At 42.0% G+C, this 22,100-nt stretch overlaps 2 protein-coding genes across 2 annotated transcripts in view; one reads left to right on the top strand and one right to left on the bottom strand.

Moving 5' to 3' along the window:
• LOC116321254 (S-adenosylmethionine synthase-like) lies at positions 1 to 10,314 on the top strand. Its single transcript, XM_031741051.2, has 11 exons — positions 1 to 27; positions 3,192 to 3,265; positions 4,188 to 4,396; positions 5,537 to 5,614; positions 6,127 to 6,249; positions 6,356 to 6,468; positions 6,581 to 6,724; positions 7,195 to 7,413; positions 7,624 to 7,806; positions 8,251 to 8,384; positions 8,494 to 10,314. The coding sequence occupies exons 2-11, from the start codon at positions 3,240 to 3,242 to the stop codon at positions 8,594 to 8,596; spliced, it is 1,332 nt and encodes a 443-aa protein (XP_031596911.2). The 5' UTR covers positions 1 to 27; positions 3,192 to 3,239; the 3' UTR covers positions 8,597 to 10,314.
• Positions 9,641 to 22,100, bottom strand: part of LOC116321242 (transmembrane protein 150A-like) — a 27,915-nt gene continuing 15,455 nt past the window's right edge. Inside the window, exons 6-8 of the mRNA XM_031741031.2 lie at positions 19,981 to 20,108; positions 12,625 to 12,802; positions 9,641 to 11,212 (exon numbers count right to left, since the gene is read on the bottom strand). Of these exons, the coding sequence (XP_031596891.1) occupies positions 10,965 to 11,212; positions 12,625 to 12,802; positions 19,981 to 20,108 (554 nt within the window). The 3' untranslated portion in view covers positions 9,641 to 10,964. The remainder of the gene's footprint in view (positions 11,213 to 12,624; positions 12,803 to 19,980; positions 20,109 to 22,100) is intronic.

Consider the following 22,100-nt stretch of genomic DNA (forward strand, 5'->3'; position numbering starts at 1 on the left):
CAAGAAGAGTGCCTGACGAGCCCAGTTGTAAGTAAGCTATTAAGACTCAACTGTACACTGTGTTCGTGTTTTCCTCCGGAAAAAATAAGTTCCGTTGGAGAAGCCTTTCAACGCCTCTCTCTGTCTCCCGCAAGCAAAGTTGACCCAGACAACAAAGTAAAGCTAGTTTACACGAACCCGACGTATTAGCCAGAGGTCCCTTTACTACGTTTCGGAGCCGCGGACCTTCAGTAACAGTAATAAATCACAGCAATAGGACATTCACGTAGTTGTAAACAGCATGATAATATATTAAGTATTCCAGAGTATTCAGAATACGTTACTCTCATTGAGTAACGTAACGGAATACGTTACAGAATACATTTTGGGGCATGTATTCAGTATTCTGTAGTGGAATACATTTTAAAAGTAACCTTCCCAACACTGCTGAGGGACTACTGCTTTCTGCTGCCACTAGTCCTGCCTCACCTGCAAGAGTGTCAGGGGTAGGGATGTCGAGCATGCTACAGATCAGGACTCGTCGTTGTCATGACAGATTTGAAGAGGGGAGCCTCTGCTCTGTCAATGGTTTGATGAATGCCAATACCAAAGCCTGCAAATAAGGCAGGGATGGGCAACTCCAGGCCTCAAGGGCCAGTGTCCTGCAGGTCTTAGATATCACCCTGGGTCAACCCACATGAGTCAGATGATTAGTTTGTTAGCAGGCCTCTGAGGAACTTCAGGACATAAGGGGTGTCCAAATTCATAGGCTGCATCCTCCTGAGGACCCGCCCTTCGCGGTCTACGTGGGCCGGGTCCTCAGAAGGTCGGGTAGACCAGAAGCAAGCGGCTGTGAAATTGGACAGTCTAGCCTTCAGATTTCATCACCGCTTTCTCGGTGGAGTTTAATAAACTCAGCCGTCTGTTCCTTGCTATCTAAAATATAACAGGACGCTGGAGTAAATTCTCGACCATCTCACACTTCTGTTTAATCAGTTTTCTGTTTGACGTTTATTCAGCTGTGTGAAAACCACCTGGGGGATTAATAAAGTTTTATTTTATCTAATCTAATCTAATAATTTTAATCTCAGCCAAACCGATTTACTCACGAACAAATAAAACACACAAAAAAAGCCAAACAATAACATTTTTAGGTTATTTAAGTGACTTATATATCACGTTTAACCTGAGTAGCGAAAGTCCGCGGTGATCTGAAAATGATCCGCTGGGAGTTGTGCCGTTCTTGCCGGCTCTAGTGACCCTCGAGCTCCCGGCTAGCTATTGAGCTGGTGGGTAACAGACGTCTCCGAAAACGTCAGAGCACTTTTGCAAATATGTGATATCTTGATAAACCGAGCAGATATTTGAAGTTTACACACCCACATTCTCGCCTGAAAATATGTTAAAAGTTTATTTTATGACCCAGAAAGAGTAATAAGAGTAATATTAAAAACTTAGTAGCGACTGCCATTGTTGCAAACTGGAATTGTCTGGGCCGCGCTATGAATTCTGGGATATGGTGGGCCACGAAGGACACACCCGACCCATCCTTCAAGTTCGGGGAAAAGGAGGACGCATTTGTCGGCTGCATTCGGAGGAGTCTACGAATTTGGACAGCCTTCGTCGCGTCGCTGTGACATAATCGGCCTACAAATGCGGCCTCAGGAGGATGCAGCCCATGAATTTTGGACACCCCCACAATGACGGGGTCATTTAGCCATTTGAATCAGCTGTGTTGGGTCAAGGACACATGAGGCTGCCAGGCAGGAGGAAACGAGAGAGACTTCAGAGGAGGAACATGGATGTAGTGAAGGAGGACATACAGTGGGTTAGTGTGACAGAGGAGGATGTTGAGATAAGATAAAAAAAGACCATCTCACTTCACCTCTACCATTATTATCATACTGTAGACACTAAAAATGTTGTGTAAAAAACAGTTCTTCAGTTTTTAGTGTGAATTCTGATATTTCACATATCTCAGGCCAAAAGTCAAGTGGTAGTTATGCCAGATTATATACTGAATGATGCAGCTTAAAATATATAGTTTCATGAAGAGAATAAAAGAAAGAAAAATCTGTGTTGCTCTGGATTCATCTGCAGAGCTGCAGTTTAAAAACTTTAAGCTTCATATAAAGTGTTTAACAAACATTTTTTCCATAGCTTTCCTCACTGGTAGATCTACAGTCTGAGGCTGAGCAAACCAAGCCTGCAATATTAGAAAACCTGTTTTGATGAAGCAGGATGAAGATGTGGGGAAAGAGGTATGGCTGCATGCAGGTTTACTGTAGCGGCTCAGTTCCATCAAAGGGTTTGCACTAATTTAAATATATTTAGCCAGCAGGGAGAAGCAGATTTACTGCTTTGTGCCTGCGTGTGATAAATCTTTCATGCCTTGCTCCAGAAAAACTACTTTGATACTCTGAGGTTGATGTGGAGTGTTGGGTATGGAGCGTCTCTTAATGCTCTCCTCACTGCTGTTCTGGTTTTCTACTGTTTCAGGTTGGTTTTGACACCAGAAACCGTCTCATTAAAGGCTGACCTTTAATGAGATGAACCCACATCCTGTTCATTATGAACAAAAACAGTGAGCATGCTCAAAATGTGTCCTTATAGCGGTCCTCTTCTCAAAACAATAACTTTATAACTCTATAAAAAACATCCTGGGTTACACTGTCTCCCAAGTGTTTCAGCTGCAGTGCAAAGCAGCAGTGACCTGCTTCACGTCTTTGTTTTGTCTAACCTTTCCTGGTTGCTGATGAAGGGCCTGTATCTGCACACTGTGCTGCTCTTCACCTTCACTGAAACCATGAAGCTGCTGTGGATCTACACCATCGTTGGCTGGGGTGCTCTGCGTGTTCCAGTGTATCTGGTTTTAATGGTCTTAATTCTTCTCGTCTCATTGAGACTCTGGTTTTCTAGGTTGTGCTTTACTGACTGTTGTGATCTGGTCACTGCTAAAAACACAGCCTGATGATGAAGGGTGGGCAACTCTTCTACTAGAGTAGAGAGTAGAAGTGATCCAAACACTGGTTTTGGTCACTTTAAATAATTTCTTTGTCAGACACAAGGTTAGAGTAAACAACCACAAGTAATATTAATACTATGGTCAGCATTAAAGTGCTGATTATGTTAAAGCTTGAAATGAAGTTCCTGAATCTCGTGACCAAAATCAGGAGTGTTCAACAATCTTTCTTTTGTTTTATGGTCCACAGATAAACTTTGTGATCTCCCTGAACATCAGCAGGATCAGTTTTCAGAAGATGAACACCCACCCACGCAAACCAAAGTGAGACGTGTGTAGATGTTACATGTGTTTATTGATTATCTTAACATCTGTTTTGTAGCCCCCTCCTCCCCCGTCAGTGTTCCCTCTCCTGCTGATCTGCTGCCCTCTGTAGGAGACTCGTCCGCTCTCCTCCCTATCCCTCTGTTTGGCTTCACTATGTTGTGTTCAGCATGTCATCGTGGGTCCTGTAGTTTTAGGCTCCTTCCAGATAACGATCCTAAAATATGTAGTTAGTTGTTTGTATTTTTCATGTTGTCTCAGGGTTTTGTTGTTGCCATGTTGTACTGATTTCTAAACTGAAAGGTAAGGTAGCTTTGTGTTTTGCAAAAATGCATCTTCACAACATCAAGATTTGTCAAACGATCAGCAATAAAAAAACAGCATTTTATAAACCTGTTCTAAGATAATTATGCACTTTTTAAAATATTACTATTAGATTGCATAAAGACAAATGAGTATCGTGTGTGTTTTTTAAAGTGACTTTGTGTATTTTTATTCTTGGGGGGGGCAGCAGTCTAGTTCATTCATATTTTCATTCTTTTCATCATCTCTGTTTGTCTGATCTCAAACTCGGTGAAGTGAAAAAGTCTCATTAGCAGCAGCTTCATGTGTACACAGGCAAAGACACCCCATCAGAGACCTCAGGGGCCCCCAGGTACAAAGAAACAAAGGGCAGGCATGAATGAATAGGTGGAGGAGCCACACAGTAACCCTTTGATGAAATGAATTCCTCCTCTGCTCTCTGAGCCTGAGATTGATGAGTGTGATAAAGTGGGACCATTCAGCACAGGGAGGGTTTAAAAAAGTCTCCAAGTTGGAAAAAAGCATTCCCACCCTCCCCGTCTTCCTGTCTGAATGGCCTAACCCACATGGTTCACAGAATGCCCTCCCCCCATGTGTATGTTGTCTTTTCCTAATATAGCGCAGAGTTATCCGGCTGCACGGCCGTAGGACTCTGGTGTTGGATGGCACCCAGCCTGTGCGTGTCTCTGGAACAGCTTTCATCAGAAAGACTTCACACTCCTTCAGTCTGCACAGCATTCAGAATGAATGGCACAGTGAATGTGAGCGATGAGCTTACTCCTCATGACTTCATGTTTACGTCCGAGTCTGTGGGAGAGGGACATCCTGGTGAGTAGAGGAGTGCTGCTCATCATGTGAGAAACTGCTTTGAGCGCTTCAGTGATCATTGATGGTTTTGAGGAATGTGCAGAAGCCTGATCGGTGCTGCATAAAGCCTACTTTCGTGGAGCAACACGGCGCTGATTTGCACAGGATGAATCCTGGACTGAGAAAACTTCCACTTTAGTTGCAATATAAGCAAAACTTGTGTTTTAAGCTGAACGAACATCTGATGAGTCACTTTTTTGTCATGAATAATTTTTCACTGCAGCTGCTGCTGGAGCCATTTTTGTGGTGCAGACGTGTGACGTATGTTCTGTTAGGAAAAATGTGTCTTCAGCATAATATAAATTATGTCATTTATAAAGTAAATAGTGCAGCTTTGCATTTTTTCTTTAATTTTCTAACAAGTGCATGTTTAATGCACTGCAGATGTTTAGCTTAATCCCACCAGGAAGTGGCTGAAGAACAGATTTAACCTCATCACAGATTGCATTGTTATAATTCTGCAGAACACATCATGTGTGCATCATGTAAAATAATCAGGATAACAGCTTGATTTTTTACATTTTTGCTGATGTGTAAAAATGGTGCTGGTTCACAGGTAATCCCTTATATCAGGTGAGTTTTGAAGACGTGTGCAGTGAAAGTGTCAGCAAAAATAATTCATTTAATTTTACCCATAAAAATGTACTTTAAATGTAAACATGTAGTTAAAATAGCAGCAAGCCAAACTTTACAGATGGGGAAAATCCATGTTTTTAATTTAAAACAAAACCATGAAAGTTTCACCAATAATAAGCCAATAATATAATATTTCTACATTTTTAAGGGTAATGTAAAAATGTTCATCATAAAGCAGGAGAGTAAATTGAAGTTATAGAAGCTTCAGTGCTGTAGTGTAGTACAGTTTGGGAGTGCTTTTGATGATGTGATGGAGTTAGAGTGTACCGTGTCACGCTGGCGTGCATTCACCAAATCGAGGCTATTCATAGTCCTGTAACAGCCAGAGGGAACGAGGTGATATTTTCAGGCTCTGCCCAGATCAGGAATCTGACATGTGCAGTAAAACGATCACACGAGGGACCGAACCAGCACACGTGCAGATATTTATGCCTTTTAGACTTCTCCTTATTCTATTTTTTCCAGATAAGATATGTGACCAGATCAGTGATGCTGTGCTGGACGCTCACCTGAGGCAAGACCCTGATGCTAAGGTGGCTTGTGGTGAGTTTGAGTTTTTGTCCAGCAGAGGGAGGCAACACACAAGGAAGACGGACATTTAAGATGGATGCAAATGGTAATAGTGTCCATGCCATTGGTTTAGTGAGACATTAAAAAAGGATGGTGGGTTGCAAACGGGCTTGCATTTTCTTTTGACTGTAAAAAAAAAATCGCCCATCAGAATATGTCATGTAATAAATGCAGGTGTGATAAGATAAAGCTTCAAACGCCTCAGCATCTTTTGTTTGTATTTCTTTTAATTCAATGTCTATTTTTAGTGTATGGAATAAAAAAGATGACATCTCTGCTGCAGGAAACTCAGTGAAATATTCATTAACAGCAGTGATCCTGACATAAGAACATCACTTCCCAAGTAATTAAATTCACTTTAATCCAGGACACTAGCTGTATTACGTCAATAGTCAGGAAGGACAATAATCCAAATAGAAAAACATTCACATCCAATGGCATGAATACACATATGCAGTGTAATGTCCTGTTTGTGGATGAAACAGAGACGGTATGTAAGACGGGCATGGTGCTGCTCTGTGGGGAGATCACGTCTCGAGCCAACGTGGACTACCAGAGGGTGGTGAGAGAAGTCATCCAGCATATTGGTTACGATGACTCGCAGAAAGGTGAGTGAAGTTTTTAACGTTTTGGCTGTAACTTCATCTACACTGGGATTCCAAATGCTTTCAAACAAAAGCATCCCTTTTCTTCTTCTTCCTCTGTTTTTCCAAGGATTCGACTATAAGACCTGTAACGTGCTGGTAGCCCTGGAGCAGCAGTCACCTGACATCGCTCAGGGAGTTCATATCGATCGCATGGAGAGCGAAATCGGAGCTGGAGACCAGGTCATCTGAGCGCTTACATTTAAATTCTGGACTGAAACACCAATCACTGCAGTCTTTTCTTCTTCAGAATATAAAGTGCTGCTCTTTGATTGTACTCGTGCTGCGTGGACAGGGTCTGATGTTTGGATACGCCACAGATGAGACAGACGAGTGCATGCCCCTCACCATAGTCCTCGCCCACAAACTCAACGCTAAGATGGCCGAGCTGAGGCGAAATGGGACGGTCCCCTGGCTCCGCCCAGACTCAAAGACACAGGTGAGGTCAGAGTAGAAGACAGTGTTGAGATGACTGAACCTGCAGTGTGAGGCAGCGAGGGTGGCATCCTTAATGGGGATGTTTGTTGTGGAGAAGAAAGCTGAACATGCTTCCATGAATCCCCATGAATGAGGTCCAGAACCTTCATTCAGCTCTTCATGTCAGGTTTGTTGAGCTCTGCTTTAACAGGGTTATATGTGAAGTAGATTAATGTAAAATTAACTAAGAACTGTCAAAATTAAATGCTTTAAGGCTTTCATCAGGGTGCCCAATATTTTGCTCCCTCTCACGTGTGGGTGACCTCCAGACTGTGCAGGCAGAGCATGCTGGTATGCAACATCTGAGCTGAAAGACGCTTTGAGCTCCCTGCACATGTGACACACTCGAGTCTCATTCAATCAAAGTAAAAGGACTAAAAGTGGAAATGCATATTGTTTTGCTACATTAACATAATGTTCACCTTTCCCCAGGTAACAGTTCATTACACCCAGGAAAATGGCGCTGTGATCCCCAAGAGAGTGCACACTGTGGTGATCTCTGTGCAGCACAATGATAACGTGTGTGTGGAGGAGCAGAAGAAGGTGCTGAAGGAGAAGGTCATCAAAGCCGTGGTGCCTTCACACTACCTGGATGAGGACACCATCTATCACCTGCAGCCCAGCGGACGCTTTGTGATCGGAGGGCCGCAGGTAAAGAGCCGAGAACATTCGAAGTCCCTGAATACTGTTTACGTTGTTGTCACGCTGCATGAGGATGCTGGCAGTGGCTTTTAGTGCACAGATCAAGTATGATGGCTTCAAATCTAATTTCATAGTTTCAAAGTGTAAAAACAAATAATATAGTGAAGATCTTGCATGCTCGTATGCTGTGTGGCTATAAATCTTTGTGATTTCTCTCAGGGTGATGCAGGAGTGACGGGCAGGAAAGTCATCGTGGACACATACGGTGGTTGGGGGGCCCACGGGGGCGGAGCTTTCTCCGGAAAGGACTACACCAAGGTGGACCGCTCGGCCGCCTACGCTGCACGCTGGGTGGCAAAATCTCTAGTGAAGGCCCAGCTGTGCAGGCGGGTACTGGTGCAGGTGAGACCTCGTTCCAGTTTAATCTTCTCCAAAAGGTTTCTGAGATGTGTGTAGGATGAAAAGGCTCAGAAGTTTTCTGAGTCATTTTATGTAAATCATTCTTTTGGATTTTTGTGGGACTCATTTTTCTACATATTTAAGGTGGAAGTTGTTACGCTGTTCCCTACTTTGTGGTTCAAACCTTTTGTTTGTGAGGGGAAACAATCAAAAGGCTTAAATAGAGAGGGATGGTGGTACACCAAGGTCCAATTAAAAGTAAATTAGAATGGTTTAAAACTGTGAATCAAGGAGTTAGTTTCTCCTTTTTTTTGGACTTTATAAATAAATAATAATAAAATAATTGTGGTAAACCCAGCAGTACGTGGCACTATCACCAGTGGTATCACCATCATCATGGTGGTGCTGAAACAACATGTTCATTAATCACATGCTGTGTTTTTCCAGGTGGCGTATGCGATTGGAGTGGCCCACCCGCTCTCCATCTCCCTCTTCACCTACGGCTCCTCTCCAAAGAGCGAGAAGGAGCTTCTGCAGATCGTCAATAAAAACTTTGACCTCAGACCTGGAGTCATAGTCAGGTCGGGATTACACCCGCACCACCGCCTCTGTGTTTGATTATCTCTGCATAATGTACTGTGCAAATCTGTTAGACTGTACTGAATCTATCTCAACTGCTTGATGCTGCAGAGACCTGGACCTAAAGAGACCAATCTACCAGAAGACGGCATGCTACGGACACTTTGGCAGGAAGGAGTTCCCCTGGGAGGTCCCGAAGAACCTCAACTTCTAGTGTGTGTGTGTATGTGTGTGTGTGTGTGTGGTGGGGTCCATATGGCCTTTTTTCATTGGTCTGAGTCAGAGGTGTGGGTGGGTCAGAGGTGTTCCAGCTGTTGGTGACAAAGTCCCTAAATGACAACTCTGAAGCATGAGAGATATTTACACTTTAAATCTAAACTGCTAAAGAAAAAAAAACAATAAACTGAGTGGATGACCAAATTTTAAAGGAGAAAAACCGTGAATGGGTCATGTCTTAAGAGTTTCAGTGAGTTTTTAAAGAGCCAGTGGGGATTCTGCACGTGTTTGAGGTTTTCTCGGTCGCGTTGGCTCTGATCTCAAATGACAATGTTCTAGGAAAATCCTTCAGAAATTTATACATGCGCTCTTTTATGATTATTTCAGTGGCAAACTCCGACAGTCAGCTAAACCTCTTTGAATAATCTTTATCACAAGTGTCTCAGTTTTGCCTGGATAAAAATGAACTTCCATCCATCCAATTAAGGGTCACTGGGGGGGTGGAGCCTTTCCCAGCTACCATAGGGCGAGAGGCACATACAACACATCGCACTCAACTGATAAAATTCACATCTATAGAAAATTTAGAGTCGCCACTTAACCCAACTCTACTACCTGTATGTCTTTGGACTGATGACACCCTCACATCAGCTGATTGTTGTTTTTAAAAGTTGACTTTAGAAGTCAAAATGACTCAGAAGCGTCTTTATACTATACATAAAAATACATTATTTTAATCAACTTGCTATCAGGGGTGTGGGGGTGTACTAGTAGCCGCACCTCTTGGCACGTCTCACTGTTTAGCCAACTTTCCGCTACATGGCTTGGATGTGGCATCCTGCTCCTGTTACATTGCATGGAAAGCACAAAAATTATTTTGATGAGAGTTTGCAGTTAAAAGAACAGAAGCTGGGTAATCTTAAAACTTTGAGGTTTTCTGCAGGTGTATAAACTTTTCCTCAGCCTTAATGCAGTTCAGTACAATAATGTGAGGTTTTTAATGAGACGCAGACGACCAAAGATGAAAACCAAATGTCCCACAGAGGCTTCATATGTTACCATTTATTAAAGTGTAAAATTAAGCTTTTCCTTCCTGCATGCTTAACAGAATATATATTTTTTACTATCAGTTTAGTATTTTTTTGTTCGTTTGTTTTTCTGTTAGATACAGATGGGTACAAATTAGAAAAAAAACCCAAAACACTAAGTTACTTTGGCCACTGTGTGGCGCCAAAAGAGCTCCGATGCATGTTGGTTTTGCTTCAGAACTCAGCAGGAGGGATGGAACAGTTCTTCTAAATGCCAGTCATCATTTTGGTCTTTTAATATGCGTTGATACAAAATTTCACAATTTCTGGTATTCATCTCATCAAACCATTATGTCTTCTGCATGGGAGCCTTTTCAGTTTCATCAGGATGGAAATGTTTATTCAATCAGAACAACTTTGTACTGATTTGCAGTGAAGCTTTCCTCTAAAGGGACAAACAGACCCGGAGCAGAGATCTCGAGGATCTTTACAGTTTAAAGCTCAATAAGAATGAATCAGGGGATTTCTGTGTATAAAGCTATCCACAACCCGTTATGTGTGCACACGCTGCATCATTTCATATTAACTGTTTTATTGTTTTACTTTCACTGTACATTCTAAGAAATACAATTTTATCAAAGTATTTCTGCGTAGGATGAAATTAAAGATGTTAAACATTTCACCTTCATAGTTTGGTCCCATTAAAGAGAAATTATACAGCATTTTTTTTGGCAACGAGCTAAAATGAGAAACAACAAAAGACAAAACAAAACTGAGCTTATCTGGGAAATATGAGAGAGCCAGATGGGCAATATTGCCTTAAACAGTTGCACCAAGTGTTGAAATTCAGCTTGGAATAACATTTACATCTTTAAGCAACTTTGGTAGAAGAGGTTAGTCGTCAAACATGAACCCCACCTGCTGTCTGATGTTTGTGGAAACCCTCACCTTGCTACGGAGGTACGGAGAGAAACCTGATTGTGTAACAAAACTTCCTGAGTAGAAACAATACAAGGCTCCAGGACTGACGGCACGCAGCGAGGAGCGACATCTGAGGCACTTTCAGAGACCGATTGTTACTCTGAGACAATTAAAACAAACATTAAGGACTGTGGGTGTGCTCATGTGTTTCTTTGTTGGCGTTTGTGTTCACACAGGCATTGTTGGTTTTGTGCAACGCTTTGCAGGACAGAAGTCTGTCAGTCTTTGGTCACTGCTGAGGAGAGCAGCTTTGGCACTTTGTAGTAGTGAGTGTGGTGATATGCAGGGTGCAGCGTCCAGGCTCTAGACTCTGTTACTCTTTCACCTCCAGTTTTTCTCAAACACACCGTAGTTAAGTCACAGGATCGATAAACCCTCTGGCTGGTGGTGGCCGGTCCCTCCGCCAACCTCTGTCTTGTGCTCAGAGGTGGAGAAGCTCTGCATCGCCCCGCCTTTGGAGAGCACCATCAGGGTGTCCCCCGACATACCCCCGAACTCAAAGGCAAAAGTCCCGTAGAAGAACATGATGATCGAGCAGTAGATCCACTCAAAGATGGCAGAGGCGTGCTGCAGGGCGAAGCTCTCCTGGCAGAAAAAAACCCCACCTGGTGATCAGAGGGTTAAGGCGAGCAACGGCTGCACAGTGGTTCAGTTTGACATTGTCTTTATTGCTCACGTACTGAGATGTACTGAACATTGGTCGCTACTTTGAATTCGGTCCTGTACTGTTAATATTAAGATGGTCACCATCACATTGACCTGTGGTCAAACCTGACCCTCTAACACAAAGGCCCACCTTAAAAAAAGTGATGGTTTACCTTTACCATTAACAGCCAGTAAAAGGTTTCCTGTGTCTGAATGCAAGCCTCACATAGACTCCAATGGATACCATCCATAGCATGATGGTCCGCCTTTTAAAGGTGCATTGCAGATGTTTTATCCCTAAATGTTCCCTTACAGACTTGAAGGGAATAAACTCATCAGCCACATAATCTTCATGACCAAAAAGTCCAAGTGAGCATTTGGTTTCAGTCATGTTTGTAAGACTGTCCAGCAGGAGGCAATCCAACATACCATACTTTACTCTATAAATATGCTGGATTTTAAACATTATAAAGAGTGACAGTCATGTGTGCAGACAACCAAGAAATTAGTTTTATACTAATGTGCTGATTTATTGCAAAAAGCTGAGTTTCTCTGGATTTATGCACAAACAAAGCCAGTTATTGTGAAGCAAAATGACCCTATTCTCTCTAATATATCCCTGCAACCCATTTATGCCATCTTAAGGGTTTGATTAGCTACAAATGCACCTTTTAGTAAATTTTGGGGAACAAACTGTGTTAAGTATAATGTATCATAAAGTAACTACTAAAGTGCTACCACACTTACAATTATGTCATTACTTATGTTAAAAAAGGTTTTAAGTTCTCTTCTTAATCTCTTGATGCATTCTTAATCATCCAGGAAAGTAGATTTACTTTCCTGGATGATTGAGAATGCATCAAGACGTTTTAACCCACTTTGGCAAGGACTGCCTAAAGCTTGTACGTCAGTATGAGCAAACAGCACGTAAGATTCTCTTCTTAATGCAAAAGTCATGTAATCAGTACTGTAACTGTAAGTCACTTTCATTACTTTTAAGAACCGTAACAAAAATGTGTAATAATACATTACCTTTTTTGGCTCATTTAATCATCATGAAAGAGAAAGAAAAACTATAGTTATTAAATCTTATATTGACCCATCCATTCACCCTGAGCTCCTCGTTCCTGTCTCTGTGGCTCCATAAATCTACAACTTACTCTGCCATACCTCCTACAGCCACTAGAGGGTGCCATGTCTTGAAATAAATCTTTCTCATCCAGCTCTGACACAACCCTGCAGGGCATCTATGCCACTAACTGTGGTTGTAAACAATCAAATAAATAAATGCAAGCAACGTATGTGTTAGGGAAGTGTTTCACTAAAAATGTACTGTAGTACTGGAAGAAACACAGATAAGCTTCAAGGATACTGAGCACCAGGGCGATGAGGGCCAGCAGGGCCATCCCCACACGTATGTGACCTATCCAGTATTCCTCCTGGGTCTTGGCCAGTCTGTAGGTCAGAGCCGACTGAAGGCACACAAACAGCATGCTGGAGGGGAAGGCGACCCCAGCTCCCACATAGTGAAGGACTTTAGCAAAATCCACCTGAAAAAAACAAAACAAAAACCAGGCAGATAAACAAAAACTGTTACACTGAGGATCTGGAAGCAGATCTCAAAAACGGCACAGATGAGAAAGACCGACTATGTAAAGTGCTGAGTGTAGTTTGATAAAATACAGTATAGACAACATCAACAAAACTGATTAAGACTCTAATCAACTGCAACAAAAATGCACTGATGCTTTTAAACAAGCAGTTTTACAAAAGTTTCAATATTTTAAACACAACTAAAATCCTCCTTTTTTGTGTTTAGGACAAAATAAATTCATGTTATATTACCAACTGCCTTTCGTAATGCTCAACATTATCATATAGCATTCACTGTTTGACTGATGTGAGCTCAGCAGCAGGCTATATTTGATTTTCTGCACTGAAAATCATGTAAACCGGAGGATGAACACTGCCACCCTGTTGGCTGGGTGAGGTTTAAATTTGCTGTGTAAACCAAAATATCTTAACGACTCTGGGAAATTTGTGTTACATTAACAAATGTAACATAAATCAATTACTGGATGTATTTCTCTCAAATATGCCTTCAGACCTTAGTACAAATCTGGAAATGGAAGTTTAAATACGTCCTTTTCTCAGCAGAATATCATTTACACCTCATGGTCTTCTTGTGGGGACATCAGGACAAAACAAAGCTGATAGAAATACAAACAGAGGTCATTGTGACCCAGAACTGTTACCAAATCATCTGTCACAGGAAGCTGTAATGATACTAATTTACAAAGGAAGCTGGATCATCATCATTATCGTCTCTGGCAGTGGAGGAGACGAGACGGTGTCAGCTCGAACTCGACACATAACGAGCGGGAAGATTACCCGTTACTGCCATGAGCTCATCTACTTTCAGCACCACAGACGGAGGAAGTTCATTTTTAATATTTTCTCCTGCACGTTTTCAAATACAGCAGCTGATTTTATGACAACACATCTCCTGAGCCTGGACTTGTGGTTTATTATGGAGAAAAAGCAGCTGTTTAAGCCGTCTGACCACAGGGAAGAGACCCAGAGAACAAGCAAATACTCATTCAGCTTGAGTGATAACTGTGCTTACACCAAGCATCTGAAAGGTCTTTGTTCATGAGCTGCTTTTATGTGGGTCGTATCCTCTCATATTAACCTCAGCATTAATTATAAAACTGATTCAAAGAGAAGGGCGAGCAGGAAGATAGATGAATCTTCACGTGCGAAAGGAGGAAGAGGAGTCAAATGCAGGACAGTTGACAGGTTAGCAGTTGAGGCTGTGCAAAATCCTAAAAACAAGCCATGTTCATACACCAAAGGGCAGTCAGGGAGGCCAAACAATCCAGACAACAGGTCACACAGAAGGAAATAACTACAAACACAAGGAAAAATACCGAGAACACGATGAATTGTGAGGCAGGAGGTTTATGTCCTGAGGACGCTTGTTGGAAACAGACAATTACCAAGCAGGGATCACGAAGAAAGACAAGAAGTAAAACTGACAACAGCGTAAAGAGAACAGTCCAAAAAAGGACCGCCTACCTGCTTTCCTAACCGCTTTTCCTCGACCTCGACAGAAAACATCACGAGGCGAAGGAAAGGAGTGAAGGAGACATGATGAGCACTGTGCACAGGGATTATTGTCTGCCACACAGAAACTACAATGCCCAGAACATGGACTACAAAATGTGTTTAACACAGCTTTATCTTTATTTTGTGAATTATGGTGCGTTATTATTGCCACGGTTTTTTGCACTACTGTATCGGCCTGCAGGGTCCTCGAGTTTCTCAGTCACATCCACACTTTGCTCAAGTCTCTGCAAACATTACAATGGTGTTTCCTACGTCCATCTTTGTTCAGTGTCTATGTGTGTTTTGCATGTAAATAAAAACAACCGGCTGTAATTAGAAGAAAAAAAAAAAAGAGCCATTTAAACCTTATTGTTGGAGCAAACTTATTGGGGGTTTTTTCTGGTGATTGTGACCACCGGAATTAAGGTCATGTATCCCTCCTGATTAATAATAAAACAGGCTTCAAAGCCAAAATAACTCCCTGGAGGTCTTGAAATGATCTTGAAAATGTATATATGAATTACTGTGTCAGGCACTGTGGAATAAGACCTGGGACATGGGATGATAAAGGTTTAAAAATGCAGACATACCACCGATGAATGAGACCACAATAAGCTCTTTGTGGAAAGATGCAAGATGCAGAACAATGCTGCAGAACTTTTCCTTTTCCACGCAGACTCTTGGCCGCATCATTCGTGATTTCCTGAAACTCCAGTTCAGCATTCACCCTTCTTTCTCTGAGACATAAACAGACTGGATGAAGCTGTTTATCATTGTGTCAGAGCCATGCGTGCTTCTACAGTATATCAGCCCATATCACTCAAGACGTCTGCCATGTTTACACTGTGGGAAACACTGGGGTTCATTATATAAGACCGAGCATAGACGGAGAGGGAGGAGGGCGCCGCGGCCAATCGGTGAGCAGGGGAGGGTCGCCCTTAATCGATGGTGGGCGAATGGATGAAAAGAACTGAGGCTGCACTGTGCAGTGACTCTGAGATGTATTTGAGGGGGCCCACATGTGCAGAGACAGGGCAGGGGTAACCTGAGACCCCAGCCTCCCTGCATTACTGTGACCTCTGGCAGCGTGCACACGTGCCTGAATATTATCACTTCTATGTCAAAACAGCTCAGACGGCCGCCACATGCACAGTAAAAGCTGAAGTACTCTGATCTTTTAATCAGCCCACAGTTTGTCTACTTTATTCTTTCGGGACTTTATTTGTACAAATGTTGCTGGATCTTTACTTTAATTTAGTCTCGAGATCAGTGCAGACATTGTGTTTACTTACAACCAGTACAAGATGACACACACTCACATTGCCCTGTGAGTTCATTATGCTAGCACTAGTTGTGCAGCTATAGTCCCAGATCAGCTGATCATCAAACCACAGCTCATCCAACTGGTGAATCTTTGGCCTGCTACATTAGCCTGCCCACAGCTGGTGTCTCTGCAAGCCACTTTGCAACCCTCCTCCACCTGATCCGTTCATGATGTGTCCGACTGCTTCACGTCCTACCTGAACTAACGATATGCTCAATTTTGTGCATCGTGTTAGCGCGTTTCAACAAAGATGATGTAGTTTTGTTTCTGCTGCAAAGTGGCCACTTAAATATGTAAAACTGTTATATGGTGGTTGTAAAAACCGTCAGTTCAATCCCCGTTTGTTACTTTTCATCCAGTTGTTTGGCTGGGAAAATATTTAAAAAACAAAGGGATGAATATGAGGTTAAAATCAGGCTACATCAGTGCAGTTTACATGTAGTGTAGTGGAGCATTTAGCAGCTAATGGGCCTGATATATATATATATATATATATATATATATATATATATATATATATATATATATATATATATATATATATATATATATATATATATATATATATATATATATATATATATATATATATATATATATTTAAATCAGCAATCAGCAACACAGCAAGAATCAGCTGGTTCTTGTACAAAATGGACCAGAGCACACTGATCACATTAGAGCCTTAAAATTTGCAAACATGACTTAGGTTTTCTCTCCTAAAGTATCTGAATCAGCGATTACAGGTTTAAATTAAAGTTAATGTAATGCACCTGTGTTTGTCTGCAAGGACAATCATAAAATGTGGTATGAAGATTAGGAAAGGCAAAGAATGCAGAAATTATAAAAAAAAATCATTCATGGAATTTGTGTCTTTGAAGTGCTGTGAAGTAATATTAAACAATCTTTAATATACCATACACACCTCACCTATAGTGCATATAAAATTGAGTGTATAGGATACATGTAGAGCTGTAAAATAAATGTATTGGATTAAAAAGTCCAACATGTCTCAGTGACATGTTCTGCAGTACATCGCAAACGTTAAGTCCATGTAGCTGGAAATCAAGTGACACAGTTGACTGTATATATTTTTCTTTTGCCTCTTATACGTTTCTTTCCTCTGATCTGCAAACTAAAAACATTCATTATTATCGCGGCTACATTCAGACGCTGCACTGGTGCTGCATTCCTGGCAAAACCAAATCAGCACAGGTTTAACAGCAGATTTTGTGCAGGTCAGAACTTGAAGCACCAAGAAATACACAAGCTCGTGCTGTGAGCCTAATGTATGCGTGTATGTCCTGAGCATCAGCTGTAAAAATCTGCATGTTGGTGCATGTGTTGCAGCTCTTGTCTGCAATGAAACCATCTTCTATGAATCAGAAGAAAAGGTGAGCCAAAGATTTTTTTCTGAAAAATGAACGGGCGCTTTATCGTGAGAGCACGCCCTTACATTACACCACGCTCGAGTGTACCGAGGGCAGAAACACAGACCCACAACACGCAGCCAAAATGTTGTTTTTATGATCACAATACCACAGCGAGACAATTTCCAGACAAAACAAACAGAACATCAAAAGGAAATGTGCTTGGAAGCTCTACAAAGAGCTGCGAGTCTGCAGGAGCGATGATCATCAGAGGCTCCGCAACCGCAACGCAGCAGAAACCCCGTATACGCCAATCCAACATTCACAGCGGTGCGAAAGGACATAATCCAGATCGTAACTTGATTTTTCGAAGGCTCGATTGAAATGGGAATGAGAGACAGAGTTGCAGTGCGTGCATGTAGCCACGTTTGCTGAACAATGGGCTGCACACCGGGTCATTGTGTAACTTCATGTCTTTGATGCTTGACGACGCTGTGTGAAGCTGGAGAAAGGCTTGGTAACAGGTTCGTGAAAATAGTTATGAAAATTAATGTTGCTGTGGGAAAGAGGTGTCAAACATAAGGCCCAGGGGCCAGAATTGGTCCAGAGACTCCAATCCACTGGACAACATTCAAAAACGTGAAGGAATAGGAAAAGGACCGCAGCACGCCTCATTCACCTACTTATATATAGCGCCAATGTGATTTGGCGCTATATAAATAAAATTGAATTGAATTGAATTACTTATAACCATACGAGACCTTTTTTCTACATCCAAGTCCTTTCAATCTAACTTCCACACACAATTATTCTCTGATCAAACAGAAATTTCAGCTTCAGTCTCTTGTCCAAGATACTTGGATACCAGGGATCGAACCATCGGATGACCTGCTCTACGTCCTGAGCCACAGCCAGCCCAAAGGTGTAAGTTTTGCACTTTTAACTCTATTTTCAAGTTTTATAGCTTTACATTTCCTGATAAAGGCTTCACACATGAGTATCCATGCTACACAAAGGTAGGAAATAGACATAAGATTATAGATTAATAGATTAAAGAAACAATGAAATTAATAGAAAGTTCCTGTTTTTTTACTATCTACTAAGGATTTTCTGTTTGTTACAATGGATACACAGGGATGTACACATGGAAACCTTTTTCCTAATCCTGACTATGAAAACAAACCTTTTTAAGGACTTGTGAACCCAAAATGATTTATTTGAAGCCAGGAAATCTGCCCTGAGCTTCATAAAGAAGGTGACACAGCTGATAAATACAAACTACATCACAAAGATGTGATTGTGTCAGCTGCATGTTCTTGAAACATTAACTGTAAAAACAACGCGTGAATATCACACACACCTCCGAGTTTTTAACACTCGCTCCTGTTCGCTCTCCTCGCTGCCTCCTCTCCCCACTCTGGCCTTTCACAGCTGCCTTCAATCCACATTGGAGCCCGTGGATGTATAAACACACCATAATCCCACCACCCAGGTATTAGTCAGTCCTGGGGAATATGCATTGGAGCATCTACTGTAGGTTTTCTCTATTTACATGAGAGCCTTTAGTTGATACATGCCAGATCTTACACAGGAGCAACTGTTTAATAAAGTGATAATAAAGGGCAAAATTAATGAGATATGAGCTTTAACATCAACTTTATGAATGAAGAAATGAAAGAAAAGTCTCAGTCAACTTCTTCAGGTGCAACAAAAGGGGAGGAGTTAGAGAACAAATACACGCAGGTTAGGTCTTTTATCCTGGTAACTCTGTTTTTCTCACCTCAGGATAAAAAAAGCTGTCCTGGAAAGTGCGTTTGATTCCAAACAAATACGGTCCCTCAAATCATAGTTTGGTTTACAGTGGACTTAAATCAACAAAGTGGCGATCCTGAATGGCATCTCAAAGTCTGGACGCAGGTCAAAGTTGTTTCATTCAACAGACTGGCATGCAGGTATGAAAAAAAGGGAATGTGCTTCCCTCAGAGATTAGCTGCCCATTAGCTGAGTTTCTGTTCTGGCTGAGGGGAGGCAGGTCAATCTGACCTTCTTCATGGTCATCTCTAAAATTACCTCCATGCTGTTTGTTACATTCAGGCCTTCTGCTTTCAACTGACACATAAATCATGAAGTCTTATCTCTGCTGTAAGGCCTGAACACGGCATCAAGCTCGTTCTACGTCCTACTTCACTGCAGTAAATGTGGAAAAGCACAAAATTACCCCAGTGTTAATACATTTTCTAAAAACAGCACGCGTTATGCTACACATGGGATACATGCTTCCACCTCAGTTTCAAAGAAAGCAGCTGCACAATAGCCGGAGGTGCCGTGAATCACACACAGTGAGATTTCTATCTCTGATTATGTAACTTACTTTTTGCAGCTTTTTGCAGCTTTTTGTATCTTTTACATATAAATATCACCCCTCAATTGATGTTGTTTAACGATTGCATAAGAATGATTTCGGGCCTCTCAGGCCCACTATCGCTGGTTTCTCTCCCCTGTAATGTCTGTAAAGTCAATCAAATTCTGGATGAAACTGGAACAAAGTTCATAAAATTTGAGTTACTTTAACAGTGAAGATAATGCTCATTAACCTCACTGCATTAGTCATTTAGGAATAATTGCAGGATCCTATGCATTGAACAGAGTCTGCCTAAAGCCACGTGGGACTCTTTTACATGCATCTTTCCTAAAGAGAGGAGTTTGCACTGATAAAGTTTGAAGAAGAACAAAAAACTTCCACTATTATCACCCTTGATTTACATGAAGTGAATGATTATACAGGCAGGGCTGAGAGCTGCGGGCGAAGGTCAGTGTGAACACATATTTACTGTCACTGCTGCTCGTGTGCTGTGAGTCTGTGAAAAACTGGGCTGACAAACATTATCCAGACTTTTTTGATCTCATTGACTCTGACTGGATTAATTACCTGGAAGTTTCCCACCATGATGAGCCCCGCGGCGCAGAGCCACCCGGTGGAGAGGCCGGCAGTGTTGAGGATGCAGTTCTGGTGCTTCTCGATCACGTGAGCGTAGCGCAGCAGGCCGATCAGCATCACTGGAGGAGGCGATGGAAAAAGGAAATGACAAATTGGGAAGAAAGGACCGTTTTTGTTGGTCAAAAAGTTATGTAACCATATTTTTTTCTCTTCCAGGAACAAAGCCCACACTACAAACTCTACCTGAGGTGTTTATGATCGCTTCAGCTGGATGAGCTCCATCTCTAAACAGCAGAAAAATAACCTCAGGGCGACACAGAGTACTCTCTGAAACTGACTCTCAATTCACCGCAGAGTCAGATTAACAGCACCAGTAGTTTTACAATTCCCAACATCACTGGATTATAACAAACTACATGTCCTCAAGTACTTCACTGAAGTACTCTTTCAGTATAGATGCAGCTTATTGAACTATTTCCATGTTATGCTACTATCTGCCTCGATTCTACTACGTTATAGATGCAAATATTGCGTTTTGTACTCCATACTGTTTATTTTAAAGCATTAGTTCCATCTTATTTTAGTGTACAAATGTACCGATAGACACTGTACAGACAAAGGTTTTAGGCCACACCTCTTAATCTTTGAATTCAGGTGTTTTCAGTCCCATTGACAAGAACTTAACCCTTTAACCAGACCAAATGGCTATCTTCCATGCAAAGTTACAGAGCAGGGTCACCCAGTGCTGAAGCGTATAGAAAAATCTGCAATGCTCTGCTGAATCAGTAAATGCAGAACTCCAAACCTCCTCTGGCAATGACATCAGCACCACAGCTGTGCACCAGGAGCTTCATGGCATGGCTTGCCAGGGCCAAGTAGCTCCTGCAGGTGCAATGTGCAGGTGACTCAGTACTAGTATCCTTACAGTATGATTATAGATAAAGCTACCATCTCCACCTGCAACACTGAACTGATATAGCCAATTTAGAATCACCAGTTAATTTAACATGCATATCTTTGGGACTGTGGGAGGAAACTGGAGTACCCAGAGAAACGCCATGCAGGCACAGGAAGAACATGCAAACTACCAGGAAGGCAAATCAAATTTGATAGCGTGTGCCAACTCAGGTCCCTGCTTTAGCCACACCAGCATTTTTGCAACTATAAGACTTCCAGTCCCAAACTGCACAGAATAAACCTTTAGTCGTGCTCAAAGCTAAAGCTTGATGATTCTGCACATCCCTGTGTGAGCAGATTCCTGATGTCTGTTTATGAAACATCTCCTTCAAAGCTTCACAGCAGTTTCACACGGCTCTCCCACCCTCCTGTCTGATGATCATGCCGTTCACATCTGGCACTCATCTCCCTGCAAACTGCAGAGAGCGACTGTTTTGATGTTCCCGTGGGTCATCCAGCAGCGAGCACAGTGGTCAGTTTGTGGCGATCGAGTGCACGCCACGATAAGACTCCGTGTTTTGGGTTCTGGGTTAGGCGTGCGTTTCTTGGGCTGCTGCACAGCAAGGGTTTGACATTTACCATTCTTCTAACCTCACACTACACCTTTGAATTAAACAAACTCCCCCACCAATATAAACTGAGCATTGTGTATGAGAGGGGAATAAAAAAAGAAGGAAAGCTTTTGATGTGGGACAAATTTCCAGAGTGTGAGCTCGCTCATGCCTCCACAGTGGCTTTTAGGAAATGTATCCATCTACATTAAAAATGTGAATATTCTCTTGTTCCAGCATCGGCGAGGATGTGATGCCACACACGTAGATGAAAAGATATCTGGGTTCAATGACCCTCATGTCTGATTAAATCTTTAATTCACGATCTAACACAGATAAGAGTCAACAGCACTGACTAACTGGATCGATAAACCCTAATTTTTGCAGACTTCACCAAAATCGTCCATAAAAAAATGGTAATTACAGGAAAGAACTTGTTGTTCCTGTATTCCTGCAAAGAGAACAAGTATTTATCTATTATCCTTCAAGTTGAATTAAGATGTTGGCACTCCTTGACTTGGAAAGAGCACTGCTCAGCCCGGGGCCGGGACACCACGGACCAGGATCACAAAGTTACACACCAGGGCACAAATGTTTGGTGCG

The sequence above is a fragment of the Oreochromis aureus genome, linkage group 8 (assembly GCF_013358895.1).
Source record: "Oreochromis aureus strain Israel breed Guangdong linkage group 8, ZZ_aureus, whole genome shotgun sequence".
NCBI lineage: Eukaryota > Metazoa > Chordata > Actinopteri > Cichliformes > Cichlidae > Oreochromis > Oreochromis aureus.

Excerpts from the sequence above, each read along its gene's own strand:
- LOC116321254 (XM_031741051.2), top strand. The coding sequence starts at position 3,240 with ATGAACACCCACCCACGCAAACCAAA. Across the intron at positions 6,250-6,355 it reads TTACGATGACTCGCAGAAAG|GATTCGACTATAAGACCTGT; the intron begins GTGAGTGAAGTT and ends TGTTTTTCCAAG. Across the intron at positions 7,414-7,623 it reads TTGTGATCGGAGGGCCGCAG|GGTGATGCAGGAGTGACGGG; the intron begins GTAAAGAGCCGA and ends GATTTCTCTCAG.